At 27.7% G+C, this 25,466-nt stretch overlaps 1 protein-coding gene across 38 annotated transcripts in view; it reads left to right on the top strand.

Annotated features, from left to right (window-relative positions):
- LOC145283618 (nucleolysin TIAR-like) overlaps nt 1-25,466 on the top strand; it is a 110,537-nt gene that overhangs the window by 25,313 nt on the left and 59,758 nt on the right. For 20 of the 38 annotated variants that reach the window (XR_013868648.1, XR_013868646.1, XR_013868653.1 and 17 more), the window contains 2 exons: nt 2,693-2,750; nt 4,441-4,464. Coding sequence is in view for 10 of the 38 variants with exons in the window: in XM_080132561.1 (XP_079988687.1) it covers nt 2,693-2,750; nt 4,441-4,464 (82 nt within the window). In the remaining 28 variants the exon portion in view is untranslated. Of the gene's footprint in view, nt 1-292; nt 507-2,692; nt 2,751-4,440; nt 4,465-25,466 lie in introns of those variants that run through there. The other 18 variants (XR_013868656.1, XR_013868654.1, XR_013868658.1 and 15 more) reach the window with 3 other exon arrangements.

Genomic DNA, 25,466 nt, shown 5'->3' with positions numbered 1-25,466 from the left:
GATCTCCAACAGTTCTTTTACTTTTATTTCAATACATTTCATTCCAAAAATTATTAGATTTTGACTTCTATACTTTAACCATGTCCACCCCTCTTCTCTTTTTTATTTTTAGCTTAGCATAATTTTTCATAGATGTTTAATGAGATCAGCCCAGTTAAAAAAAAAAAACAAAATAAAATATTTATATAAATTGATTTACCCTTTTCTGTGATCAGTTTTGCATACATCATTTTATGATAATATTTATGAATAGTTAGACCCCCACCCCCTTCTATTTATCTTGGCTACTGCCACTGCTGCTAATACTCCTGCTGCTGCTGCTCTTACTATTGTTGCTGCTACTGCAACAACAACAACAACAACTCGGTTTGTCCACTTCGTCTCAGTGTGTTGCCATTGCTTGGGAGTCTTGTGGTTCTGTTGGTGTTCAAACCCAGCTTGCCTCCTCACATCCTGGATTTATAAAAATGCTACTTGCTCCATTCATCATTATTCCATCTCAACCAGTATGTAAATCTGTAGCTTCAGTTTTTATTTTCCTCTCTCTATTGCATACTCTCTTGCTCCAACTTTTTTCAACATCTTAACCCACCCCTTCCTTCTTCTATTGAATGCATTCTTTTGCCAGCTTCCTACTTCACACACACACACACACACACACACACACACACACACACACACACACACACACACACACACACACACACACTGCCTTTGTCCAAGATGATTGTCAGAGTTAACATCTATTACTTCTTTGCTTCCTATCCCATGCATTCCTAAGCATTTTCAGAATAATAGCTTTTGTATTTCTTGACTTTGTTTCATTATGCTTGATCTGCTCTAGTGTGTCCTCCCCCTACCATTACGGTCATCTTTATTTTCTAGTTTCTTTGCTTTCTTTTTATGAATTGAAAACAAAATTGTTTATTTTTGGTTTAATGCTTTATTGTGAGATTTATTAAAATAGTTAATGAAATTATTTAAATTCTATTGTATTTTCACAACTTTGTCCCCATTCCCACCTTCTCTAGTAATATATACCATTAATATATATATATATATATATATATATATATATATATATACACACACACACACACACATTAATGTAAATAAAATAATGCTGTCTAAATACACTATATATATAGTGTATTTAGACAGAATTATTTTATTTACATTAATGTGTGTGTGTGTATATATATATATATCTTTCCAAGTTTGTAAACTTAAAATTTCACTTTCCTTTGTTTAGAAACTTGTCAATGGACCAACGTTTTGTGTATGTGTGTTGTTTCCTCTTTCTCCAAGCATCATGCTGGTAATCTCTGACTGCTACTATTTTCAAACATCGTTTTTGAACACTGAATCTTTATTTTTTAGTTTAAACTATTTTAGGTTTTGCTTTTTTTTTTTTTTTTTATTGGAAGTTGAACTTGACTTATAATTAATAAATCTTTCAAGTTTTAACTTCAAAGTGAAAAATACATTTGTTTCTGTGTAGCTAGTATATGAAATACTAGCATCTAGATGTGTGTAACAATGTTGAAATTGTCTCATGTGAGCGGAATTTACTTTTCTGTACATTAAGAATAGAGAAACATTAGATTTGTCAATCTAAATATCTTAAGAACATCAAACTTGAAACAGTTGTTCAATGTTCCTTGATATAAATCACGGTCTAACTGCAGAGTGTCTAGAATTTTTTATCAACTTAAAACCTTTTTTTTTTTTTTTTTTTTTTTTTTTTTTTTTAACCAATTAAAACGATTGTATTTGATTTCTTTTAAGAAAATTGAGTAAATGTTATTTTAAGGATTTTCAAAATATATATACATTTTTATTTAGGACTTGAGAGCTAAGATAAAAGTTTAGCATCTGTTCGATCTTGAGTATTTTGTTTTTTGAGGATGATGGGATGAGTTATTGCCTGTTGCTTCAGGTGCCCTCGTTTATAACGGTGCCAAATTCTTATGAGCAAAGTGTAGTATCTGTTCTGATACACTCCATCTTTTCTGTCCTCATTCAGTGATGGAAAAATCCTTGTAGACTGAGGCAATTGTTTTACAATGCTTTGTTTTTGGTAATTGTACCCCCTCCCAAAAAAAAAGAAAAATCAATCTTGTGTTTATACCTACATAGCACCTAATAATTAGGCACTATGTAGGTATTGTTCTGATCAAAAATGCCTCTTTGGGATAACTATATTTCCCTCACCTATCTAATGTTATCGTTTGTGGGATGTAAGTAAATGGGTACATATAAACACTATAGATATCTTTAGTTTTCATGATTACTCCCATTCATACCTTAGTTCTTAAAGTTTGTAAACCTAAAGGCCTTAATTCTAATAGGTTTTTACAAAGAAAGCTTTTTATCATGCCCTAGTCATTAGTGACACCTACTATGCTATCAGCTTTCACTCACCTTTAGATAAGTTGTCCGTCGAGTTATGATCAACTTCTGCACGCTTGTTTATTGCTGCCATTTTGATAATTTAGTTTTACCAATCTCTCTTGTTTTCCAATTAAAAAATAACTGTGAATCACTTATAGAATGATTTTGTGTGTTTTTTTTATGAATAAAATAAAATATTCAAATGCACCCCAAAATTTGCTAATAATTTTAACCCATTTTTCTTCAGTGATTTCTTATTGTATGAGTTTTACTGATTTTCTTTTTCTCTCTAATTCAGGAGATGAAGGTGAACTGGGCAACATCTCCTAGTAATCAACCTAAACAAGACACAAGCAGTAAGTATTACATATATGCTGTGCTCCATACATAAACATCTCGATTTTGTGATGTTATTTCAACTTTGAATAAAATTAGATACATTCTCTTTGTCTCTTTCTCCCCTCCCCCACCTTATTCAGAGCCATTCAGCTTTTGCTTTAATCTACAAATCTTAACAGATGTGACCTTGTGGCAAATATCCAACTGCAGTAATAAGTTTTACGTGTTAAATATAATGGCCTTCATTTTTATAATTTGATAGCCACATAATTTAGAAATGTGAGGTGCTCTGTAACTTTTATTCTCCATTTAGAATTGTTTCTTTTTGCCAGCAAGTTGGGAACTAATAAAATAAGATGATTGTCATGTTAGAATTAGTTTTAAGTTAAAATTTAATACATATCATGACTTGCTTTCTCCTTAAGTGGTGATCAAACAAGTGCTTATTTACTTTGTCACAAAAATGATAAATTAACTGTTTTAGATTTAGAAGCAATTTTATTTATAAATTTTACTACTTTTCAAGCTTCTTAAAATCTATATTTTTCAGTTTCCTCACAATTATTGTTTAATTATATGCATTTCTAGCTATTTAAACAATTATTGCCCACAATTTTTATGATAGGTTGTATTTAGAAATTTTTCTGTTCTTAGCAAATCATGGCTTTGAATTATTTCTCACATTTTATCCCTCTCTCATTTGAGGTAATGAATATATAATGAAAAAAACTTCTTTGTATAAGTTATTTTTTAATTCTGTTAAATTTTCTTCCTAATAATTTTGTTGGCCATACTTTCTCACTTTTTAAAGATATTTCTTTAATAAAATGTGACAACCTTATTGCCATGCTCATCTTTTAAATATGTATCCAGACAAGTCTGATACTGAAGTAAAATATTGAACATATTAATATAATCCTATTAAAATATCTGAGTACTCCTTTTCTCCTCTCGAAGCAAAAAAGGCAGTAATAGAACACCTTGATTTTTAAAAACTTTTTTCTTTTTTCCTCTTATGAAAACCCATTAATGATTTGAATTATTTTGTTTATGTAACTTTTTTGATAATGAGTATAATTTTAACTATTGCTTATGTATATAACTGTAGTGTCTATATAAAACATTTTACAGAAATATCTGTGAATAAAGTGTTTTATTTTCTTATGAAATTCCAATAATTATGTAAACAGTAGCAAAAAGAATTTTACAATTTGCAGTCATATGCAAGAAATCAACATTTCTTTTAGTGCATGATTTAAAAATAAATTCCTATATTTGTTTTATTAGTTTTAGATTAATATTCAGGGATCTCCTTTCTTACCTCACTATTATTGCTGTTTTATTTTTATATATCTAGATCTATCTAAATATATATATATATATATCCCCCTCATGAAGTCACTTTTAACACCTGATGACCACATTTTCTTTTTTTTTTTATTTTAAATTATAGACATGTTTGCTGTTTGTATTTTTAATACCCCTCCCCTTTTCTCTTCTCATTTACAAAACTGTTTGCAATGAGTGTTGTTTTATAGTTAGTTGCTGTTGCTAGAAACTTTTTAGAAAGCTAAATTGTTCTGGCAGCAAGTGGTTTTAACACTGATGCTGGTATAGCCGTTCTTAGTGATGTCGCAACGATTGTCAACTTGTTTTCATGTCATTAGAAAAGGCTGAAAAAAGTAAAATTTCTCTTTCCACTTGCAGGGTCAATAAAATTAGGGCTGGGCAGTAAGTAACATTTATCTATTCAGAAAGACAGTTTCTCAATAACAAGCTGGTGCCAGCTTGCATATTCATATAGAATGCGTGTATCCTTCCTTTTTTTTTTTTTTTTTTTTTTTTTATAATTTTTTATTTATTTTTTTTTAATTTTTCTTTAATTTTTTTAATATAATACTTATAAACGTGTGTCTGTCTGTATATATGTACACATATATATTTTATATATATATATATATATATATATCCATACACACTGAATCAGATTTCAGGTTGCATATAGAGGCATCCAATTTGGCTGTTTCTCTATTACAGCTTGTTCTTTTTCTTTCATTTTCTTTAGTTTTTTTTTTTTTTTAAATTTTTTTTATTTTGATTTCTTCATGACAAAATGGAAAATTGAAGAGATTTTATATTTTGTTTTTACTTTTTTTTATTTTTTTATTTTTTCTTTATTCTCTCCAAATATTATCTTTGATTGTTTACATGCATATTAGAATTTGGAAGAGAATGAAATCTGTGAGAAAGTGAAAGATGTCAGTGGGGGTGGGGAGAAAAATGAAAAAAAAAATAAAAATAAAAAAAAAACCTTAAATCTAATTCATGTGACTTTCACATAGAATTATTATTTTTTTTGCCTTCTTCCTCTCCTGTTTTTGTTCACTTAAAATATTAAAAAAAAAAAAAATGACAAAAAAAAATCTTGTTTGTGAACTATTCTAGATGAGGTAAGCAAATTGAAGTGTTTGCATTGTGCTCTGAGGGCTTTATTTTTGTGCCTTGTTGGTTTTTTCATTACACCACCCGACATTTAAATGCGACACAAATTATTCTGTCACTACTTTCATTCTCTCTCATTTTTTATTAACCAGTTCACTATTTACTAAACCTTTCATGATTCCTTAATTCTCTTTATTTCACTCGATTAATATTACATCTAATATGATCGGTTGAATAATCCACTTTGTGATTTATAAACATTCACCTATTCACAATTTTGGCTTTAATTTACCCTCTTCATTTGTCCCATTAATATTCAGTATGTTTTAATTTTTTTATTTAACCATATGCACTGTATATACAAAGGATGGCAGGGTTACTTGTACTCTCACTTTGACATGGCCTTGACATTCTTTGCATGCTTTTAACCAGGGTTGTTGAGTCGGAATGTATAAGGTCTGGCTTCAACTGCCAAGATTATAAAACTTTGAACCTCTGACTTCTAGAATCATAAAATATCTGACTCCGTAGTTTTCCACTATTCAATTTATTAAAGAAAAAAATCCCGACTTCTAGTATTTTTAAGAGTTCAACTTTTTCCAAAACCTTTAACTCCTATTTTGCAACCCTGCTTTCAACAAAATGCATATTTAAAATCTCCAGTGCTAATAACTAAATTCATGCAGCCAATTCCCCTTTTGATATCTTATCAAACTTCAAACTGAACAGAATTTATGCCTGTTATTTGTAATCTTAGCTGAAATGATTCTATTTAACTCCTATCAAATTGAAAGTAACTTTTTTTTTTATGTTGGAGCAATGCAAGTATCAATTATTAAAAAAATACAAATTTTTATTTTTGGGGATTGTAGTTTAAAATGAGGTTTCTTTAGTTATAATTCGTTAAGATGACATCTGCTTCCTTATTTTTGGAAATTACATTTTTCTGCAAAACTTCATTAAGATATGACATTTTATTTTTTAATTTCTTTAAAAATTTTAGTACCAAAATCAACATGCATAAAGACCAGTCACCGTAAATTCCATAGGTTAAATTGATCTATAACTGTTTGTTCACTCAGTTTGTTGTATGTTATATTTTGTGACGGCTTGATCTAAAGGACAGTAAATGTATGTGTCATTGGTTGCAACTAAACATGACAAATTTTTATATTTAAAAAAAGGCATATTTCCCTCTTTATGTAGAAGGGATTTAAAAAAAAAAATACATGTTTTTATGTGTGTGTGTGAAGAAATAGAATGTTTATTTTGGTGAATTTGTAAATTAACTCTTTGTATATTAACTTAATGTGACTTTGTTTTTAATTTGAGGCAATAACATGATTTAGATCTTCTAAAAGTGACTAAAATCTGAAAACAGTGCCAGCTTTGAAAAGTTGTAATCTGTTACTATTTGTGTCGGAACCTTGGAATTCACTTAGTTCAATTTTTTTCCTTCTCAGTTCTATGCATGTATCTTTGCAAGGCGCTCTAATATTAAACTGATCTTGGCTTAACCGTAGTGTTTGCTTTCAGTAGACATACATCAGTTTAACAAATTCTATCATTCTCTTCAACATGCACACTTTTTTTTTTTTTTATCAGCGTTCATTTTTTAACTTAAGTATTGAAGTCTTAAAACATTAATCTTTAAGTATTGCCCAATGCATTTCTTTTTGTTAGAAAACAGTTTATTCTGCATTTATTTTTGTATTTTTAAACTAATCACTATTTGCCAAAACCTGTCTTTAAATATCACAAATCTCAGAAATTTTGATTTTTACGCATACATTTTAGATGGCAGAAAATTAAATGCATAAAAACACTTCAATAACTTTGTCGTGATTTGATATGAAAAAGTTTTTAATGCGTGAATATTTATATAATTGATTTTAATCCTAAGAATTATTTCAATATCAATGAAAATGGTGGATTAAAATTTGCAGATTTCCAATAATCATTACAAAGATAGCAAGGAAATATTGTCTGCTTCGGGACAGGTTTACCTATAGTTTTAAAAATAGTTTATTTTTAAGTTTTTATTTATACTTCAACTATTAGTTTTTTTGTTTTTTTAACAAATATATGAATACATACCCCCATCCCTAACTCATAACTTTGCACGAATTATTGTTTAACAAATTCACCATCATTGACTTCATTTTGTGAAGTTGTTTTTAGTCATATTTCTTTTCATTTTTTTTAATTACTTTAAAAAAATTATTTCCTCACATTATTCAATAACCTTTGTGAATTCAATTCACTTTTACATACAGCATTATTTTTAATTTTCTAAGTGTAAATTTTTAAGTAACCCAGATAGGTCAATTGTTCAAAATGCATGTTATTTTACTGTTAATATTTAGACAATATACCATATATAAAATGTTTAGAGTACACAAATCTGAAAATTTGTCTTAAATAATCTTAGTTTGCATGTAGTTTTTTATCATTTTTCTCTGCACGTCAATAACATCTGAATTAGTATTGAATTGGTTAACTTGAAAAGAATAACTAATTTTTTTTTAAATCGTTCTCAGACCTTTAAATGATCAAAAAGAATGATCAGGATTTTCCAAACATTGTTTATTATCCATCGTTACGAAAAATGCTTCAAATGTAGATTCTTAAGTATTATATATTACCTCGCAATTTTTTTTTTTTTTTTTTTTTTTAAAGGTACCTGCTCTTTTTATTTTGATTTTATGTTTTCATTATTTACTTTTTGAATGCATCATTTAAGTAATTGTGATGCAAACATTTGCGTATGAAACTTTTCATGTGACTTTCATTTCTGTTATACTTTTGTATGCATTTTATGTTGTAAACCCAGTGTATCTTGACAATGACAATATTGCTTAAAAATAAGCATACACCGTAAGGAACAAATTCTATTAAAGAACATTATTAAAATGACTTTATAACTTGTGAAAATGACTAGATTAATTTTAACAATTTCTACTTTGTCACTAACCATAAATTGAATCCCATTTTCTGCTTGTGGTGGGTTCAGCTTATTTTTCGAACAGTGTCAATGCAATATATGAAAAATGATAAACTTGTCTATTAAATTGTAAGTTCATCGACTACAATAAAAGTTTTTTCTTGCATTTAAAATTTTCTACTTAAAAAAAACAAAATAAAACAATTTTCATCTTGTTCTTTTCATAAATATCTTATCACGTATGTTGCATGTAGGAAAACTCCCTGCAATGTTTTTACAATTATTCAAAGTATAAAGCTGATGTATACGTGTAGCTCTAACCAGTTTAGTGTTAGGTTTTTCTTGTCATCTTCGTCTTTAGCATTTATAAATCATTAGTTGTAATATAAGCTATGTAATGCCATTTTATTTCTATTTATATACAAATTATTTTCTCCTACTCCTTTTAGATGAAAATTGTGAAGGTAAAATGTCTACTTATTTTTGGGTATGGGGAGGGTATTGAAAATCTTTGCACTTCTGCATTTGATCATTGCTTTATCAGTTTTGCTGGTTTTGTTTTTACACCTTGTGTTTTGCTTTAATATTTTCTGTAAAAGATGTGTAAAATTTATAAGTACCTGATTTTATCATCTGTCAAATTGGTAGAATTTAAATCTTGACATTAAGTTCGGCTTTGTTTGGCTATGCATGTGATTCATAAAATGATTTTAGTTCTATTCTGAATTTCCATCCAAGGTCAAAGCTACAGAATATAAATAAGATATTGTCATTTAAAAGGTTCAGTGCATTAGAATAAATACGAATTCTATAGGAGTTATAAATTGGTTTGTCAACATAAGGACCTGTTTTCCATTCTATTTGCAAAAATTGTAAGCATAACAGATCTTTGTGGGAGTTATTTAGAGAAATGGTTTCTAGTTTGATTTTACTGAGAAAAAAAAGGTTAATTTATTTTTTTATTTTTATAGCCTCTAATCTTTTATAACCTGTATGATCTCTCCTATCCAAGTTTGTAAATACAAATTTGTCTTTGCATTACTGTGGGATATACCTAGATTTACTATCTGATTCAAACTTTAACCATGCTGTTTGAAAAATGTGCCTACCTTTCAAATAATAGATTACCTTAACAATTTAAATCAATTCCAGCTCCTTTTGAAGAAACAGATATTACATTTTTTTCCCTCTAAAATGACCTATAGTATTGATGATAAAGCAAAAAAAAAAAAAAAAAAAAAAATTATTTTTTTCCAAATCAATTTAGCGACTTTTTTTTAAAAACTTATCCATGTTCGCCTTTGTTTTGTAGAATAAAAAGTAGTTTTCCTTATCTGTGAAGCTAGATGCCATTAAAATGGCTTAAATATATATCCTTTCTATTTTTTTTGTTTGTTTTGTAATCATTTTAACAAGGTCAGTATTTTGGTTTATATATTTGGGATAATAATGGTCTTAGTTTCAGCTTTTTTACATTTGTGATAATTTTTGTTAAACTTAAAACCTCAATCTTAGTTTAAAAATTTACTGATATGGTTTCTGCTGTATGATATGGTACAAAATGGCTTAGATAGTTGCTGTGCCATAAAACAATCTGCTCATAAGTATAAAAGGGAGTTATAAATTGGTATGTTAAGATAAGGATCCATATTTCTAATCATTTGAATCTGTTTGCAAAGATTGTATGCATAAGAGATCTTTATTTTGACAGTAATTTAAAGAAAAGGTTCCTAGTTTTATTAAACTAAGAAAAAAAACAAAGTTTTTTTTTTTTTAATTTTAACTTTTTTATGATCTCTCCTATCCAAGTCTTTTATACTGAAAATCTATTTTTGTTTCTAATTAACAAAGCTAGTTTTCCACTATCTCAACATGTGCAGTCTTACTCTTACCTAGATATGCATGCACTGAATATGAAATTGTGCAAGCATATAAAAATAAACAAACTTATTTTTTTCTATTTTTGCTCTATACTATTTCTGCTGATTTTTCTCTTGCACAAGTACATCAATGTCTTGAAAACATTTAATTCTTCTGAGTTCTTTGTTTTGATAAAATAAAGTTCATTCTTTTCAAAGTTGGTATATTACAATTAAAGTAACCTTTTTTTATAGTAACATATGAAAGGTGTAGACATTTTTACCACATTATATGAAGATCGCAAAACTGAACATTCACACTTATTTCTAGCATCTGTATGCATTTAAAATTGAGTTATTGTTTTAATTTTTTTCCTATATTTTCATTGTTTTTTTTATAATGCATTAATTTTTAAAGCCTGTTAAAGTCACTAATATGTCAGATAACAAAATCAATTATTGATACGGATTAAATTTTATTTCACTTTACTGTAATTTTGCGGTACCAAAGCTTTTCGTTAACTAATGGCAAATGATTTAAAAATGCATCACTATAATTGATTTATCCACATCTATTAACATTTTTAAAGTCGTTGCCATGCATACTTTTCATTATTTATAAAAGATCCTCTTTTTATATAAGAATAATTACAAAAAAACAAAAAAAAACATTTTATCTGTTATTCTGCCTTAGATTTAAAATTAGCCTGAAACTTTATTTTGATTATAAACTTTCAGTTTTTTGTGCATCATATGTAATGCGAGTTTACAGGTTGTCCTTTTCCTCTGCCGTCTGGAGATTAAAAGCTGTCACAAGCAGTCCCCCCCCCCCAAAAAAAAAAACACAAACAAACAAAAAAACTGAATAGTTTAGAATATTAAACAATTATTAATTATTAAACAATTTAAGAAATGCTCAGTTTTCAAAATTGAAGCATTCATTTTGATAAATTTTTCATCCAATCACAGAAACTTATGTTTTGTAAAATCTGCATTCAAGTGTTTAAAGATTTTATATTTTTTAATACCTGTTTGACCTGTATTCATTTCATTTCAATGTTCTGCATTAAAAACAAAATAAAAATTGCTGATAATATAATCTTCCTGGTGAGACATTTAAAAATGGTTAATCTGCATAGAGATATTAAGACATTTCATCCTCTTGTTTTTATTTCAATTAACATAGCGTCTGTCTTAAAATAAAAAAAATATATATTTAGTTGATATTTCTACTCCACATCAATCTTTTCTGTAGAAGCACAATTTGCAAGTTGCTGTAACAATCAGAAGAAATAGTATAAGAATGTAATACACTTTTATGGGTTAGGAAATGATGAATTGAAAATAATATTTTTGAAATGTGACACTTTTAAAATCATTTCTTTTTACACTTACAATCTTTATTAAATTCTTTGACAAAAGTTTTTTTTTTTTGTCTGGATAAGTTTTTCATTAAATAGTTTGACATCGATAGTCCTGTATTTTTTAAAATTTAATGCGTTGTGAAGTGATACAAAAAGGTATATTTAACTTCCAAGTATAATCTTGATTTAAAACAAAAAAAAAACAAAAAAACAAACATTTCTAAACCTAAGTGACTGGATTTCTAACAAGCATAAACCAATCAATTGCTGATGTCCTATGACAAGATGGAATGATGGAAGGGTGCAGTGAGAGCAGCAAACCACCGATGGTGATAACCTATTTTGCTAGACAATTCAATCAATATGTCAGCTTAAACAAAGATGTCTTGGAAGCAATAAGTGTATGATGCTATCCTGCAGATAGATTAAATGCTTATTATGATTAATCAAAAACTATTAAACCTATTTTTATAAAATTTGGTTGAGAAGTGTTACCATTGATGTATTTGAATCAAGTTTGAAATATATTTTGTGAGAATAAACGTATCACTTAATTAAAAACTATATATTGAGTTTTAATGAGTTCAACTTACCCATTTGGAATAATGGTACAAGTGTTTTGCTAATGGGTGTCAGATTGCACCAAAGTTTTTGAAAAAAAAAAAAAAAAAAATGGTACCTGATTGGTTCTACCCGCCCCCCCATTACATTAGGATCAAGGGTAAGTGAAGCACTTCTGAACAAAATGTGGCATCCTCTCCTACACGTTTGTGTATGAGACAATAGGGAGCCTTTAGATCTAATGTTGATCACTTTTTCTTTCATGAGAAAAGATTTATGAAGAAAAAAAATATTAGTTGGAGATCTGTTTTTAGAATTTTCATATGTCTATTTTTCAAATAAAAAATATTAGGCAATTTCAATCAAATTTTTATCATAGAAATAATATTTTTGTATGCTCCTCGCGCTCTCATATACACACTTTATTTTGGTTTAAATGTTTTGCATGACCAGGATATTTAAATTTACTTTCTTTTTTTTTCTTAGCTTTTTGTCAATATATTGTAATGGGTTTTTTATTAAATTATTTAATTTTATAAATGGTGGCAATATAAATTCTAGGTTTTAACTTTTGTGATTTTTAACCATTTTTGTCATTGTCGTTTTTTTTTTATTTACTTTTCATTTCATTAAGTTTTCATTCTTTACCTAAATTTTTAAGCTTCAACTTGGATTCAACCTTCCATTCTGTTTTTGGAGTCTTTTGAAATGTCAAAATATTTTACCTTTTTTATTGAAAACTGATAATACTTATGAGAGCAATTTAAAAACTCTAGCTCTTGAAAGGATTAAAATTTGTATTAGCTTTAAATAAAATTGAAATAGTATTAATGAATTAATTACTGAAACCGGTGATAACACACATACATTATACTTTTATAGATCTTGGAAAAATTGTTGAAACTTAGGAATTACGAGCCCAATAAATTGATCAGAAATATCCGAAAAAAACTTTTCACTCAAAGTGCTTGCCACATTTTTAAATAAAACAATAAAAACTAATTAGCAGAATATCCTTTTGCAAAGTAATATGCAAATGTTCAGATGTCCCATAGAAAGCTTGTCCATCTTCAATGAGGTTAGTCTTTTAACCTTGCTGTCAGTATAGCAAATGACTTTATAAATATACCGATACAAACATACACATACTTTGATCACTTTTTTTTATACGTAATTCACAATCTTTTTCGAAAACGTTCAGATATGAACTTAGTTTTAAAAGTTTTTTTTTTTTTTTTTTTTTAGTAAAGTTATCAAGTTTTTTTCTCATTAGAAATGTAATGTAGTCAAAGATATAAAAAAATATCTACTATATATATATATATATATTTTTTTTTTTTTGAAAATCTTTAAAATTTATATAAACGTAAATGCGTTGATTCCTCTGCAAGTAAAATATTGCAATGCAGCATTTTTATGAGTTGTGTGGCATGAAAAACAAATTCTGTTAAAACAAATGCCACTTTATTCTTGCTTTTATTATTTTATTCAAATAACACTAGCTGTAATATCCATATTGAATAGGTTTACAATGCTTAGCTACTTTGATAATTGAACGCGTAAAAAAAATAATTTAAACTAAACAAAAACACTGCGACAACAGAAGTATAATATAAAACCTATAAAACTTATATGATGCATTTAAAGTGTTAATTTAAATTAAAAAATATTTTCATTCTGAGAATATATATTTTCTTTTAACCATTGTGTAAATATTTAAATTGGATTAAACCTTTATTAAATCTGTTTTGGAGTCTTGTAAAATGTCACAAGATTTTACCCTTTATATTGAAAACTGATAATACTGATGAGCATAAAAACCCTTTAGCTTTTGAAATGATTGAAATTTGCATTAAATTTGTATAAGCTTTAAATATAATTAAAATAGTATTGAAAAAAAAAATTTAGAGTGGACTCTTTCAAAATTAGATTCTCTAACATAATTTTTTATGTTTTTATTTATGCTATTTTGATTAGTCACAGAGAGGACAGGATCAAGATATATTATATATTCATATATTTTTTAAACACTTTATCCTATAGCTCTCTAACTTGTTTCCATTACCAAATTAAGTTACCTAACAGTGTTTGAAGCCAACAAAATTATCACTGAAAAATTATGTACAGATTACAGATTTCATGGCTCAAAAATCTGGACACTCATTAGTATGTATAAATGTACTTACATGTACTCCAAAATAAACAAATATTATACCATTTAAATTTGGAACCTTTTACATGTTGAGAAATGTACATAGTTCTTGTCTATTGTCTAACTAATATGTACAATCATCAAAAATAAGATGACCTGTTCATTTTTTAATAAATCTTATTAAAAAAAATTTTTTTCTATAAACTTTGGAAACCATTAAATATACCTGCAACTCTTGTACATACTGGCTGTATTTGCCCAGGAGAAAATATAAAATTTTGTTTGTTTTTATAAATAACTGAATAGATTATTTATTACAGAATTCATTAACTGAACAGTTTTGTGTTACAAATATTAAATTTTAGGTCTAAAATACTTATTACAATGGTAATAAAAATGTATTAAATAATTTTTATTATAGAGAAAATTTCTAAAATTTGATAAATTATAATTTAAGGAATCTTAATTGGTGTCTACATTCAGGCAAATTGGAAATATTTGGATTTTTGAGTAGGAAGTTGTGCTTCAAAGAAAATGAGTTTTGGAATATTAATTTGTGTTTAATAGCTACTCAAATTTCATAAAAATTGGATGCATTTGAATTTTAATGCATGACTTCACTGTTTTCATAAAATAAATATTGTCAACATCATCCATCATTATGCTGACCAACTGGAGATGTAATTTTGTTTTATTTTTTTATGTGCACAAATATTTAACCTTAAAGAAGGACATATAAAATAGACTTGGAACTAAATTTAAATTTACTATCACTCTGACTAATTAACTCTATAACTAGCAGCCAAAGCATGCATTTTTTCTTAATATTTTAAATAGTGTGTATATATTTAAGAATATAATTGAGTAAACACCATCGAGCAGTTTAAATATATAAAATGTGAAAATTGTAGTCACTTGATGTAAATTAGCAATTACATACTATTTGGGTTTAAACTAATTTTGATGATTTTTTTTTTTTTTTATAATTTGTGCATTGTTTTAGGCCTGTTTTGTTTACTTTAAAACAATGTTTTTTTTTTCAGTCATTTTTGACTGAACTTGTACTCTGAAATTATATAGATATTGGCAGAATTTAATTAGACTTGCAATTATATATTAACAAATGTATGTCTGCAGATATTTCTCAACAGGCATAAATAATGTAGGGATGTCAGAGATAAACTATATTGGTAACATTTCAGCAGGACTATTCATCACAACTAGGGTGGCCTCTATCTATGTCAATTAAAATTTGATTGGTTTTCATAAGAAAAAGATTTTTCTAATTGAATGACAAGACATTTCACACTTAGTTTTCAAACTATTAAAAATGTCAGGCTTTAAGATGCAGCAATCTGAAAAAACAAGTTAATAAAATTTAAAAAAAAAACGCTCTAAAATATTAAATGTTGTTGAATTGGCTTCTTCTATAGTCTATATTACATCACTAAGCATTCTGGTTATTAGCAAGGTCACATGAAATAACTATCTAATCTTAATTCCATCAAAGACTAACTACTTGTGGACATAAAAATTCTGTCAAGTTTTCCTTGGTGGTTGTCTGTTATAAAAAAGAATAGCCCCTCAAAATTAATCCAGGAAATTCAAACAAAATATTTGAAGAATTAAAAAAAAGCCTATTAAAATAAGCTTCAAATTGTAAACAAAGCAGGTACCATTGTAAACTATAAAAAAGATAAACTAAAAATTGTTGATTCTAAGCCTAAAAAATGTTTGTGAAAGCTCAATTGCACATATTGAGAACTCTATCAGTAATATAACCACCATAGTTTTTTGTTTACTCAAATGTTTACTAATTCTAAATTCATTTTTTTGAACACTTCAGCTTGCACTTTCCAACTGTCATGTTAACATCTCCTGAGAGATACACGAGTTAAGATGGATGAAACCTTGTTTTAAAAAAAGCCGATATGATCCTGCCTATATTCGTTTTATAAAACATTCTATACAATGTAATTTCATAACCTTTAAACACCTGTAATTTCAAGAAATGTACACATTTTTGAAACTTGCACTTTCTTTTGAATATATAAAAATATTAAAAGTATACTCGTCCCAGAACAGATGAAATTTTCAGAACTGTTTTGCACCGCTTTTAGGATATAGTAAATCTTGTGTCTGGTGACTTTATTCCAGTTTTGGTCAAAATCAGTTACATAATTATGATTCTAAAAAATATCTAGAATTTAAGGAATTAATTTTGTTTCATTGGTGTCCAATGATTGGATCAAATTAAAAACAAAGAAATATTTGAATTTTTTATGAGGAGGTTGTGCTCATGTTACACCCGCTAAACGTATTTTAAAATACGACCCCAGAAACAGAAATTTGGAACATGTTTAAAAGTTAAACATAAATAATTTGACAGATCAGAATTTGATTCTGGTTCAGTTTTTTTTATTTTTTTTTTTTTATTGTAACCTATTTTGTTACAATTTTTATATTTTAAAATGTTTTCTTTAAAAATTTAGCTATGAGAAATAACTCTTCTAATTAGACTTGGTGTTTCTTATTTTTACTGTTCCAGGTTGTAGAATATAGGAATATTTTTATGAAACAAATCTGAATGTAATAGATCCTGGGTAACATGGTGTCGATGTAATTATATATATAGTTTTTTTTTTTTTTTTTTTTTTTCTTAAACAATATTGAGGTTAGCGTCTTCCTTCACCTTGAAGATTGGATGTTTTTTCTTTTTAGAAATTGCTCATTTTTTATTTTGGACATAAATATTTTTATTTATTTTAAAACAGTAATCTACGTGTGTATATATATATATATATATATATATATATATATATATATAAAAAAGCAAAAGCAAAATGTGTGTTAGTGTGTGCATTTTTTCTGTATGTCTGGCAAAGGCTTTTTTCAGGGTGGTCTTCGGGTTGGTTGCTCATTCTTATAACTTTATATGCTACCGAGATAATATCTAACATTCACGAAACGATGTGGCAACTTTTACATTCGATTTTCACCATATTTATTGCCCTACGCATGTCTTTGGCTCTTCAGTATAAAAAAGCAAAACTCTGCACTCATGCGGAATGTCCAGAAAAGCAATGAGCATGGTGAAAACCGTCATATCAGACAATTGCTATTCACCTCCCCATAAGTTGGGGAGAGAGAAAAAATAAAACCAAAAAATACCGTCTCGTGGAAATAGTTTACTGCAGGATTTCATTCTGTTTGACCTCAATAAAATCAAACACCTGTTTAAACTCCTCCACTTTTTAATCGCTAAATTAAATGTCTTACATTACTTTTGTCACCATAGTGCAGTTGTATGTTAGCATATTGGCCTCGAGGCTCCGGATTCGAGTCTACCCCCTCCCCTTTTTTTTCTCTTACACCTACAAAAGAGTTTTAATATGGAAATCGCTGTTTTTTTGTTTTATATTTTTAACAAGTTTAACATCGTTTTTTTTTTTTTTTTTTTTTTTATTTAAACAGTGTTAAATTTCCATTTTGTTATATTTTACACACACACCTCCAAACACCCAGGCAATGCCGGCCACCCCCGCTAGTATAAATATATATTCCTTACTTCATTCTATATTAGTACACTCTCTCTTAAATAAAATATGAGTACTTGTACTATTTGAATTATTCAGACAACTATTTACATCTTGGCTATTATAGTCATAATGTTTGGGTTGATGTAACCTTCAACCTTCTTTAGGTACACCTCATCTAAAAACAAATTCCTAAATGTATTTTTTTTTTTTTTAAACTTAATTGCAATTCCCAGAATTGTTACGTCTAATTTACTATTTACAAATGGAGTTGAATTACCATTTGCATTACTTGAGAAAGGTATAAAACCACCTTTAAGTTATGGAGGAAGTGATACAACACCTATAATCATGATCTAATAGGCTGTAAATGAAAATATAGGAATACCATCAAGAAAATACTGTCATGCTGGTCAAAATATATATGCATACCTAAAGAAAAAAGAGATAAAAAAGAAAAATACTTGTATTTCTTACAGGAGAAACAAAATACAACTTATTTATACAGTGCATGGTATAAAATGAATTATAGGATTGATGTACCATAAAACAGGAATCTTAATCTAACCTGGGAGTGGGGGTTTATGTGATTCATCAGTTCAAATCGGGGAAACAGATGGTGTCTGCCGGGCTAGACTTTCTTATTCTGAATAATAGGAAGATCAATACAGCAGATTATGGCATATTTTTAATCAATAGGTGAAAATGATACTTTGAAATTATGGAATATCAATTTAAACAATTTTTCTTCTCGGATTGTCTTTTTAAAAAGTGAGTATCAAGAATGGTCATTATTTTCAACATCGCATTTTTGAAGTTCCATTGTATTATATTTCAGTAATCCATCTATATCTACACACAGTATTTGTCTGCGTCAGACAAGAATGTTAAGCCCAAAAGCACATTGATTCTGCATCTTGTATGGGAGGAATTTTGAGTGAAAAAGAAAAAAAAAATTTTTTTAATGTGCTGAATATTTTAAACTGGTGCTAATTATAATGTAATTTGAAATTGATTTAAGAAATTTCAGACTTCCAGGGTTTGAACATTGATAGTAAAACCCCTTAGTGGGCTAACTCTACAGAAAGATGATATATATATTGTAGTTTAAAACATTTCTTTTTAATTCTGTGTAGAAATTTTTTGTTTACTTTTAGCTTTGAATGACTTAAATATTAAAGTGAGAATGTTTTTTTTGTTTTTTTGCTTTATTTTTGATGTTTAAATTTTTGTTTTTATTCATCAACCTTTTCATTATTTTAAATCTTAAAAATATCCTTTTCATAAGCTGTTATGCATCATGAAAGTGCTTATGTTCATGATTTCATGTGGATCTGTGTTAAAAAAAAAAAAATTATTTGCATATACTATTAAAATATCTACTATCAATTAATCTGAGTCTCTAATATATTAAACCCAGAAATTTAATCCTAGCCAGATATAAAATACATTCAGAAGTTTATTTACCAAATCCACATCTTTAGAGGCTAGTGTCTTATTCTTTCTACTAATAATATCCACTAACCATAAAAAATGCTTTGGATATTTCAAGATTTCAATGATTCCCCCATTTCTCAGACATTCTTGCCATTTAGAGCAGTTAGTACTCTAAATTCTTTTGATATTTTTCAATTTGATATATATATATATATATATATATATATATATATAAAGTTAGTGTATGTATCATTCAGACACTACTGTATTTGAATATATGGTTAAGTGTTAGTTTTACTGCTTCAAAGCTACACCGCTCCCTCATTTAGCAACAAAACTTCAAACAATTTTTACAGTTCATAGGTCACTTTCTCAACTATATTTTGTAATAAAAATTATCACTTTCATTCATTAAAAAAAAAGTTATAAAATTACTGGTGTTCAAAAGTCCTCAGAATTAGTAAAGAATGTAAGACTGTTTCTTCTGATTGGTTGTTCATTACCATAGCAACTTTTTTTGTTGACACCTTCATACATCATAGGGGGAATGTCGCTTGCATGCCATTCTGTTTAGGTTATATAGATTTAACAAAAGTGATGCTCTTTGCTGTGCTAGGGCTGAATATTTTTTTGGCTTACGGCATCGCCCATTAATTGTTTCTCTTATTTTTTTTTTTTTTGCTCCTGTCTGTTTATTTACTTGTCTTTTATTTGATTTTTTTATTTAGTCAATCTAAGAAGTTGGTAATTTTTTTTTTATAGATTGTTGACAAGGCCGTATGATATCGAACACAAAAAAAAATATTTTTAAGCAAAGTTTGTAAAAATCATAGAAAAATGCAAGTATGGAAACTATTATGGCTAAGATTAAACTTAAAAAAGTAAAAGGACTAGTTTTTAAAACTGGAAAAGAAAGGCGTATTCTAGTAAAACTTTAATAAATTTATAACTTAAATATTGCAGCATTAAGAGTGTATATAATGTTATAATAAATTAAAAAAAAATTCTTAATGCTGCAATATTTTAAGTTATAAATTTATATATTTTTACTAGAATATCTTGTCTTTTTTTTTTCCAGTTTTAACTAGTCCTTTTACTTTTCTAAGCTTAATCTTAACCATAATACTTTTCATGCTCATATTTTTCTATGTAATATATATATAATCTAGGTCCAAGTGACAAGCCCATCTGAGTGACCAGTCCTGCCTTGAAAAATAACTCCTTTAACACCAAGTCTAAATAGAACCCATTTCAAAATAAAAACCCTTTCATAACTTTAGCATTAACCTGAACTGAGTGGCAAGCTGCCCACTCCTCCCTTATTGTACAAACTGCCTTAAATCATTTAAAAAAAAAAAACTCACAGGATTTGTATCTCCTAGAAAAATAGATTAACTGTCCTAAAGCATCAGAATAGTCTGGAAATGGATTATTTTCTGAAACTAACACCCCTCCCCCATTGTTTTTTTTTTCCTGCCAAGTTTTCATGCTGTTTGCAACTAACTGCCCTTAGCTCTACCACTAACTTGAAGTCCAAGTGGCAAGTCACCTCTGCCTATAGAGACCCTCTTAAAACCACACATAATTGTCTTTAAAAAAAAAAAAGAAAAAAAACACAGGATTTATTTCCTATAGAAAATAAGGTTAACTACCCTAAAACCTTAGATTATTTTGCATTAACTCTTTATTATAAATTATATACACATATTTAGTTTTTAAATTTCAGTTAAGTTTTTCAATGTGTTCGTTCATATGTGATTTTCTAAATAAGTGTGGGGAGAATCACATCTTAGTGAGGAAGGTGGGGGGGGCGATTTAGCAGAAGGTGTTAATCTACAATAATACCAAAGAAATGTTACAATATATTGGTTTTTAACTGGTCCTCGTATTAGATTTCAGTTTCTTGTACATAAAATGTATTACCATTCAACTTCTGACTTGTTTTTTAATGGGTACATGCAATTTTTTTACGATATTGCAACATTTATGTGCATTTACTGTAGATAACTTGAAAATTATTAAACAGATTTTCAGTGCCATGTTTGGATTCCTGACACAAAAAGTACACTTATCTGGCAAATTCCATCGTGTTAAAAATGATGAATATATATGGTCTTAAAGAGGGTAAAATATCCAAACATGTGAGCCATAAGAAGTAGTCTTAACTTCATTATTTTTAGTCAGATTGAAAAAAATTTAAAGATTCTTTCGTGGATCATTAAGCTCTAAGTATGCCATTGAGATATTTTATCAATTTTAATTCTTTCATGTGTATTGCTACATCACAGCTGATGCGCAATGTAAGTTTGTAAGACAAGTGAAAACAAGTTTTTTTTTTTTTGTTTTTTTAAATATATTTGAAGTTGCCTACATTGGTAGAGTCCATTTAAAATTATAATTTTTAAAATTCTAAAATCTGTAATAAAAATTAATATCAATTATAAACCTGATTCTGAACTTCTGGTATTGATTATGTAGTTATTTATTTTGATAATTTTCTAAATATAGTCTGCTTTAACAATATAGTAAATGTAGTTTTTCAAAGTAAATTTTATATATAAAAGGTTTTAATTTTCATTGAGTTAAAAACTTTCTATATAATCTCTTTTAAAATATGTAAATGATTAATATTTCTATAAATTAGTCTTTTTTTTTTGTTTTTTGTTTGTTAAAATGTAACAGAACTAATTACATGATCGTCAGTTTTTATGGTAAATTTTGTATTCACTTTATATACACATATTTAGTTTTTAAATTTCAGTTAAGTTTTTCAATGTGTTCGTTCATATGTAATTTTCTAAATAAGTGTGGAGAGAATCACATCTTAGTGAGGAAGGTGGGGGGGATTCACTGTTTGCTCATTTTATTTTAGATTTCATATCTGTAAACATTGTTTTTGTCTTAGATTTTGGTTTCTTATTGACCCAAATGTCTGACTGCCTATTCTATTATAAAATAATGTAGCTATAATAAGTTGAGTAGCATAAAACTATTAAAAACTCTATAAGACATTATAAAAAAAAAAAAACTAAAACTGATGTCTGCCAGAAATTACACATTTCTATTTGCAAAATTGAGCCAGTCATTAAATATCCATTTATAAAACTGCTATTGGTAATCGATTTTTCTAGGGAAGAATACTTTGATTTGGCATAACTTATTTTTAAATAACTCTTCACTGATTTCCTTTGTAACTCTTATTTTCATAATTTTATTTATGCAGATCAAAAGAATAAATGACTATTAAACTCTTAATTTCTTATATTGTTTAATAGCTGTGATTCAATTGATCATTTGATTTTGGATTTTATTATTGAAATTACAAATACTAAGAAACATGCAGTCTCCAGATGCAAGTGTTTAATATTTTATCAATGCATATGAAAATTGGTTATTATATTTATAAACTCTAGATGAGAAAAGGTAATACTTTTAATATATCAGTTATCTTGTAGAGTTTCAAACCCATAGCATTAAAGTTGACAAATGAAACTGTTTCTGACAAAAGCAATTTTAATTTCGTATTGTTGTATCATGTTGGCGCTATGACATTTAGTTAAAATTTGACAAAATTACTTGGTCGGTTTGAAACAACTATAATATGAAACATCTTAAAAATGAATTAAATCATTTTAAATTGAATATAGAAGTTGTCTACCTTAAGTGAAAAATTAGATATTGAAATGACTTCACTGCATTTAGAGCAATGTCAAATAGATACATTTAAACACACACACACACACACGTGTGCATGTTTATTCAGTTGGCACATTGTAAAATTGTTTTCCTAAATTTACATTCCAATTGTTTTTCAAGATAAAGATAAATTTCAACATCGTTTTTCTATGCATACCTTGTTTTGCCATGTAAATGCACTACACAATATTTGCTTGCCTTTCGTACATAAAGGTTATGAAATGAAGTGTTGGTGGGGTTTCTCCTGGTAATTCCTTTAGAGTTCTGATGTTCTAATCTTATGCCTGTTGCTTTTGTCTTTGTTCATGCTTATCACTTAACCATGCCAATAGAAACATCGTTCTGTAAGTACTTCTCTTAAACCCAACCCTTCGTTCTTTTTACTGACTTGAGTCAATGATGTAGCCATTTTTCTGTTTTTTATATTTAAATCTTTATAAACAACTTTTTTTTTTTTTTTTTCATTTTAGGGTTCAGATGAGATTTTCTTAATGATTTTTCCGAAATAGTTTTGGAGAAATTCGAAGTTGTTATTAGTATCAGAAGCTTAAAATGAAGAAAAAAATGTCTAAATGTTAATGTTGAATAACTTTAAAAGAAAACATCTAATTAGAAAAGTGATTTAACCATCATTTTAAAGCTTAAAGAAACTTTTTTAAAATTTATTTAATACTCTTTATATGTAAACAAAGGAAAATCCTTTAGTAGTTTTTACATTTAAAATTTTAAGATACTTTCCCACCATTTCCAATTCTTTATTTTATTTTTTTAAACATTCATAAATAAACAAGATAAGATTTTATTTTTTTTTTATCTCTTGTAATTCATAATAAAAACATGAAATAATTATATGAAGAGGTATTTATATCTGATTAAATATTATTTTGAATGTAAAAAAGAAAAGTTAATAAGTGCCAGATCTTTTTAATAAAAGAGCTTTTAGACAAAAATTGACTATTCATTAACCATAGTACCATTCTAGGTCGACATGTTGATTCCAATGTTTTTTTAAGAATTTGTATTTGGCTTTAAAGTATATCTAAATTTCCAACATCACAATTTGAGTAAAATCTTTAAAGCATTCTTTTGAGGTCTGCAAACAGCCAGTGATCATGAGGGGTCAGATTTCGAGAATAGAATGGATGCAGAAGAAAATTGAAGTGCAATTCATGTAATTTTGCTATTATTGCAATTGTAACATAGCATTATCTTAGTGCATCTTTTTCTTTATTTGTTGCTGATTTCTTCTTTTCAAATGCACCAATAATACTAGTTGTTGATGGTTCTTCATTTTTCAAGATAATTGAAGACCTTGTGCATCCAAAAAATACTGATACCAAAAATCTTGGTCGTTGATATTTGTATCTTTGGTTATTTTGGACGACTTTTACTAGTTGCACTTTGCTCAGCTGACTACTGATTTGATTTTAGAATGAAATGGATTCATATTGCGTCCATTTTTGACAGATTAATGCAAAAGCTTTTGTTGCTTTGAAACTTACAATTATTTGAATCATTGTTTTTAAAAGACTGATCAAATGCAGCATCCACTTTTACTACAGCATACTCATAAACAAATGCCCATGTAATATAGTGAATACACAGCCTTGTGATATCTCCAAATTCTCTATATCGACCAATTTCAATTTATAACCTACGAAAACAAGGTTCTGGTCTTTGGCAACCTTCATGTTCACCATCACTTGTATCTGTATGACCCTGTTTAAAGTCAGCACACCAATGCTTAACCATTGTTTTTTATTAGAGCAGAACTCAAATAAGACATATTGCTTTGTTTGAACACTATTTTATCCCTAGCAGAAACTAATGCTTTATCAATGTGCAAATTCAGATTTGTAACAGTTGCTTCACTATTTGCCGGAATGTAATGATTGCTTCTATTGCCTACAGATTATTTCATGATTCTTGTTCACCACAATGCTTAAATAGCACACTATGCTGCGTTTGAACAGACCAGACCTGTGACAATATACGTTCACATTAGACACTCTGCATAATCACACTAGTTTATTGCCTAACTATCATGGTGCTAAGTTTTATGTATTCCCTAATTTGCATAGTAACCTCTGTCTATTGCTAATGACCATGGCTTTATAAAGAAAAAAAAATATATAATTTATAACCTAATTATCTGATTCAGCTCAAATTTTGACACGTGATTTGAAGGTTAGTACTTTGTAAAAATTATATGCATTTTTTGTTAGTTGCACCATCTATGTCAGATTTGAGACTTATTGATCGCTTTGATCACTCTTCTCTTTAACAAGAATCGCTGTATTTTTGATGTTTTGGATGTTGTGCTCCACCCTTTTCTGATTTCTTAGTTCCAAGAACATCAGTATCTAATTCTGTTTCATTTCATTTAAAAAATGTATTTCCTGTCAATTTCTTTATAAAACCATCTACTGAAGAATATTAATATTAAGGCTATGTAAACATACTAATATATCAGTATAGATAATAAAGAGTACATAATTCTCTAAGTGTTTGATTAATCTTGTTTGTTATTTTGTTCCCTCTTTGGTTGTTATATCTCTTCAGTTTTGTTGAAACAATACATTGCATGTATTTTCTTGATACTATAATTGAGTAAAACATCAAAACTAAGATTTCTAAAATTGTGCAATAAATGTTGAAATTTCATCTATTTTTACTCCCCTCGTTGAGATGTGTGTGTTAAGCTAAAGCAAAGTATAATAGAATTTTTAATGTTATGAGCAT

The sequence above is a fragment of the Euprymna scolopes genome, chromosome 8 (assembly GCF_053919585.1).
Source record: "Euprymna scolopes isolate OS-2025 chromosome 8, ASM5391958v1, whole genome shotgun sequence".
NCBI lineage: Eukaryota > Metazoa > Mollusca > Cephalopoda > Sepiida > Sepiolidae > Euprymna > Euprymna scolopes.
This window is presented reverse-complemented; position numbering and strand designations above follow the sequence as displayed.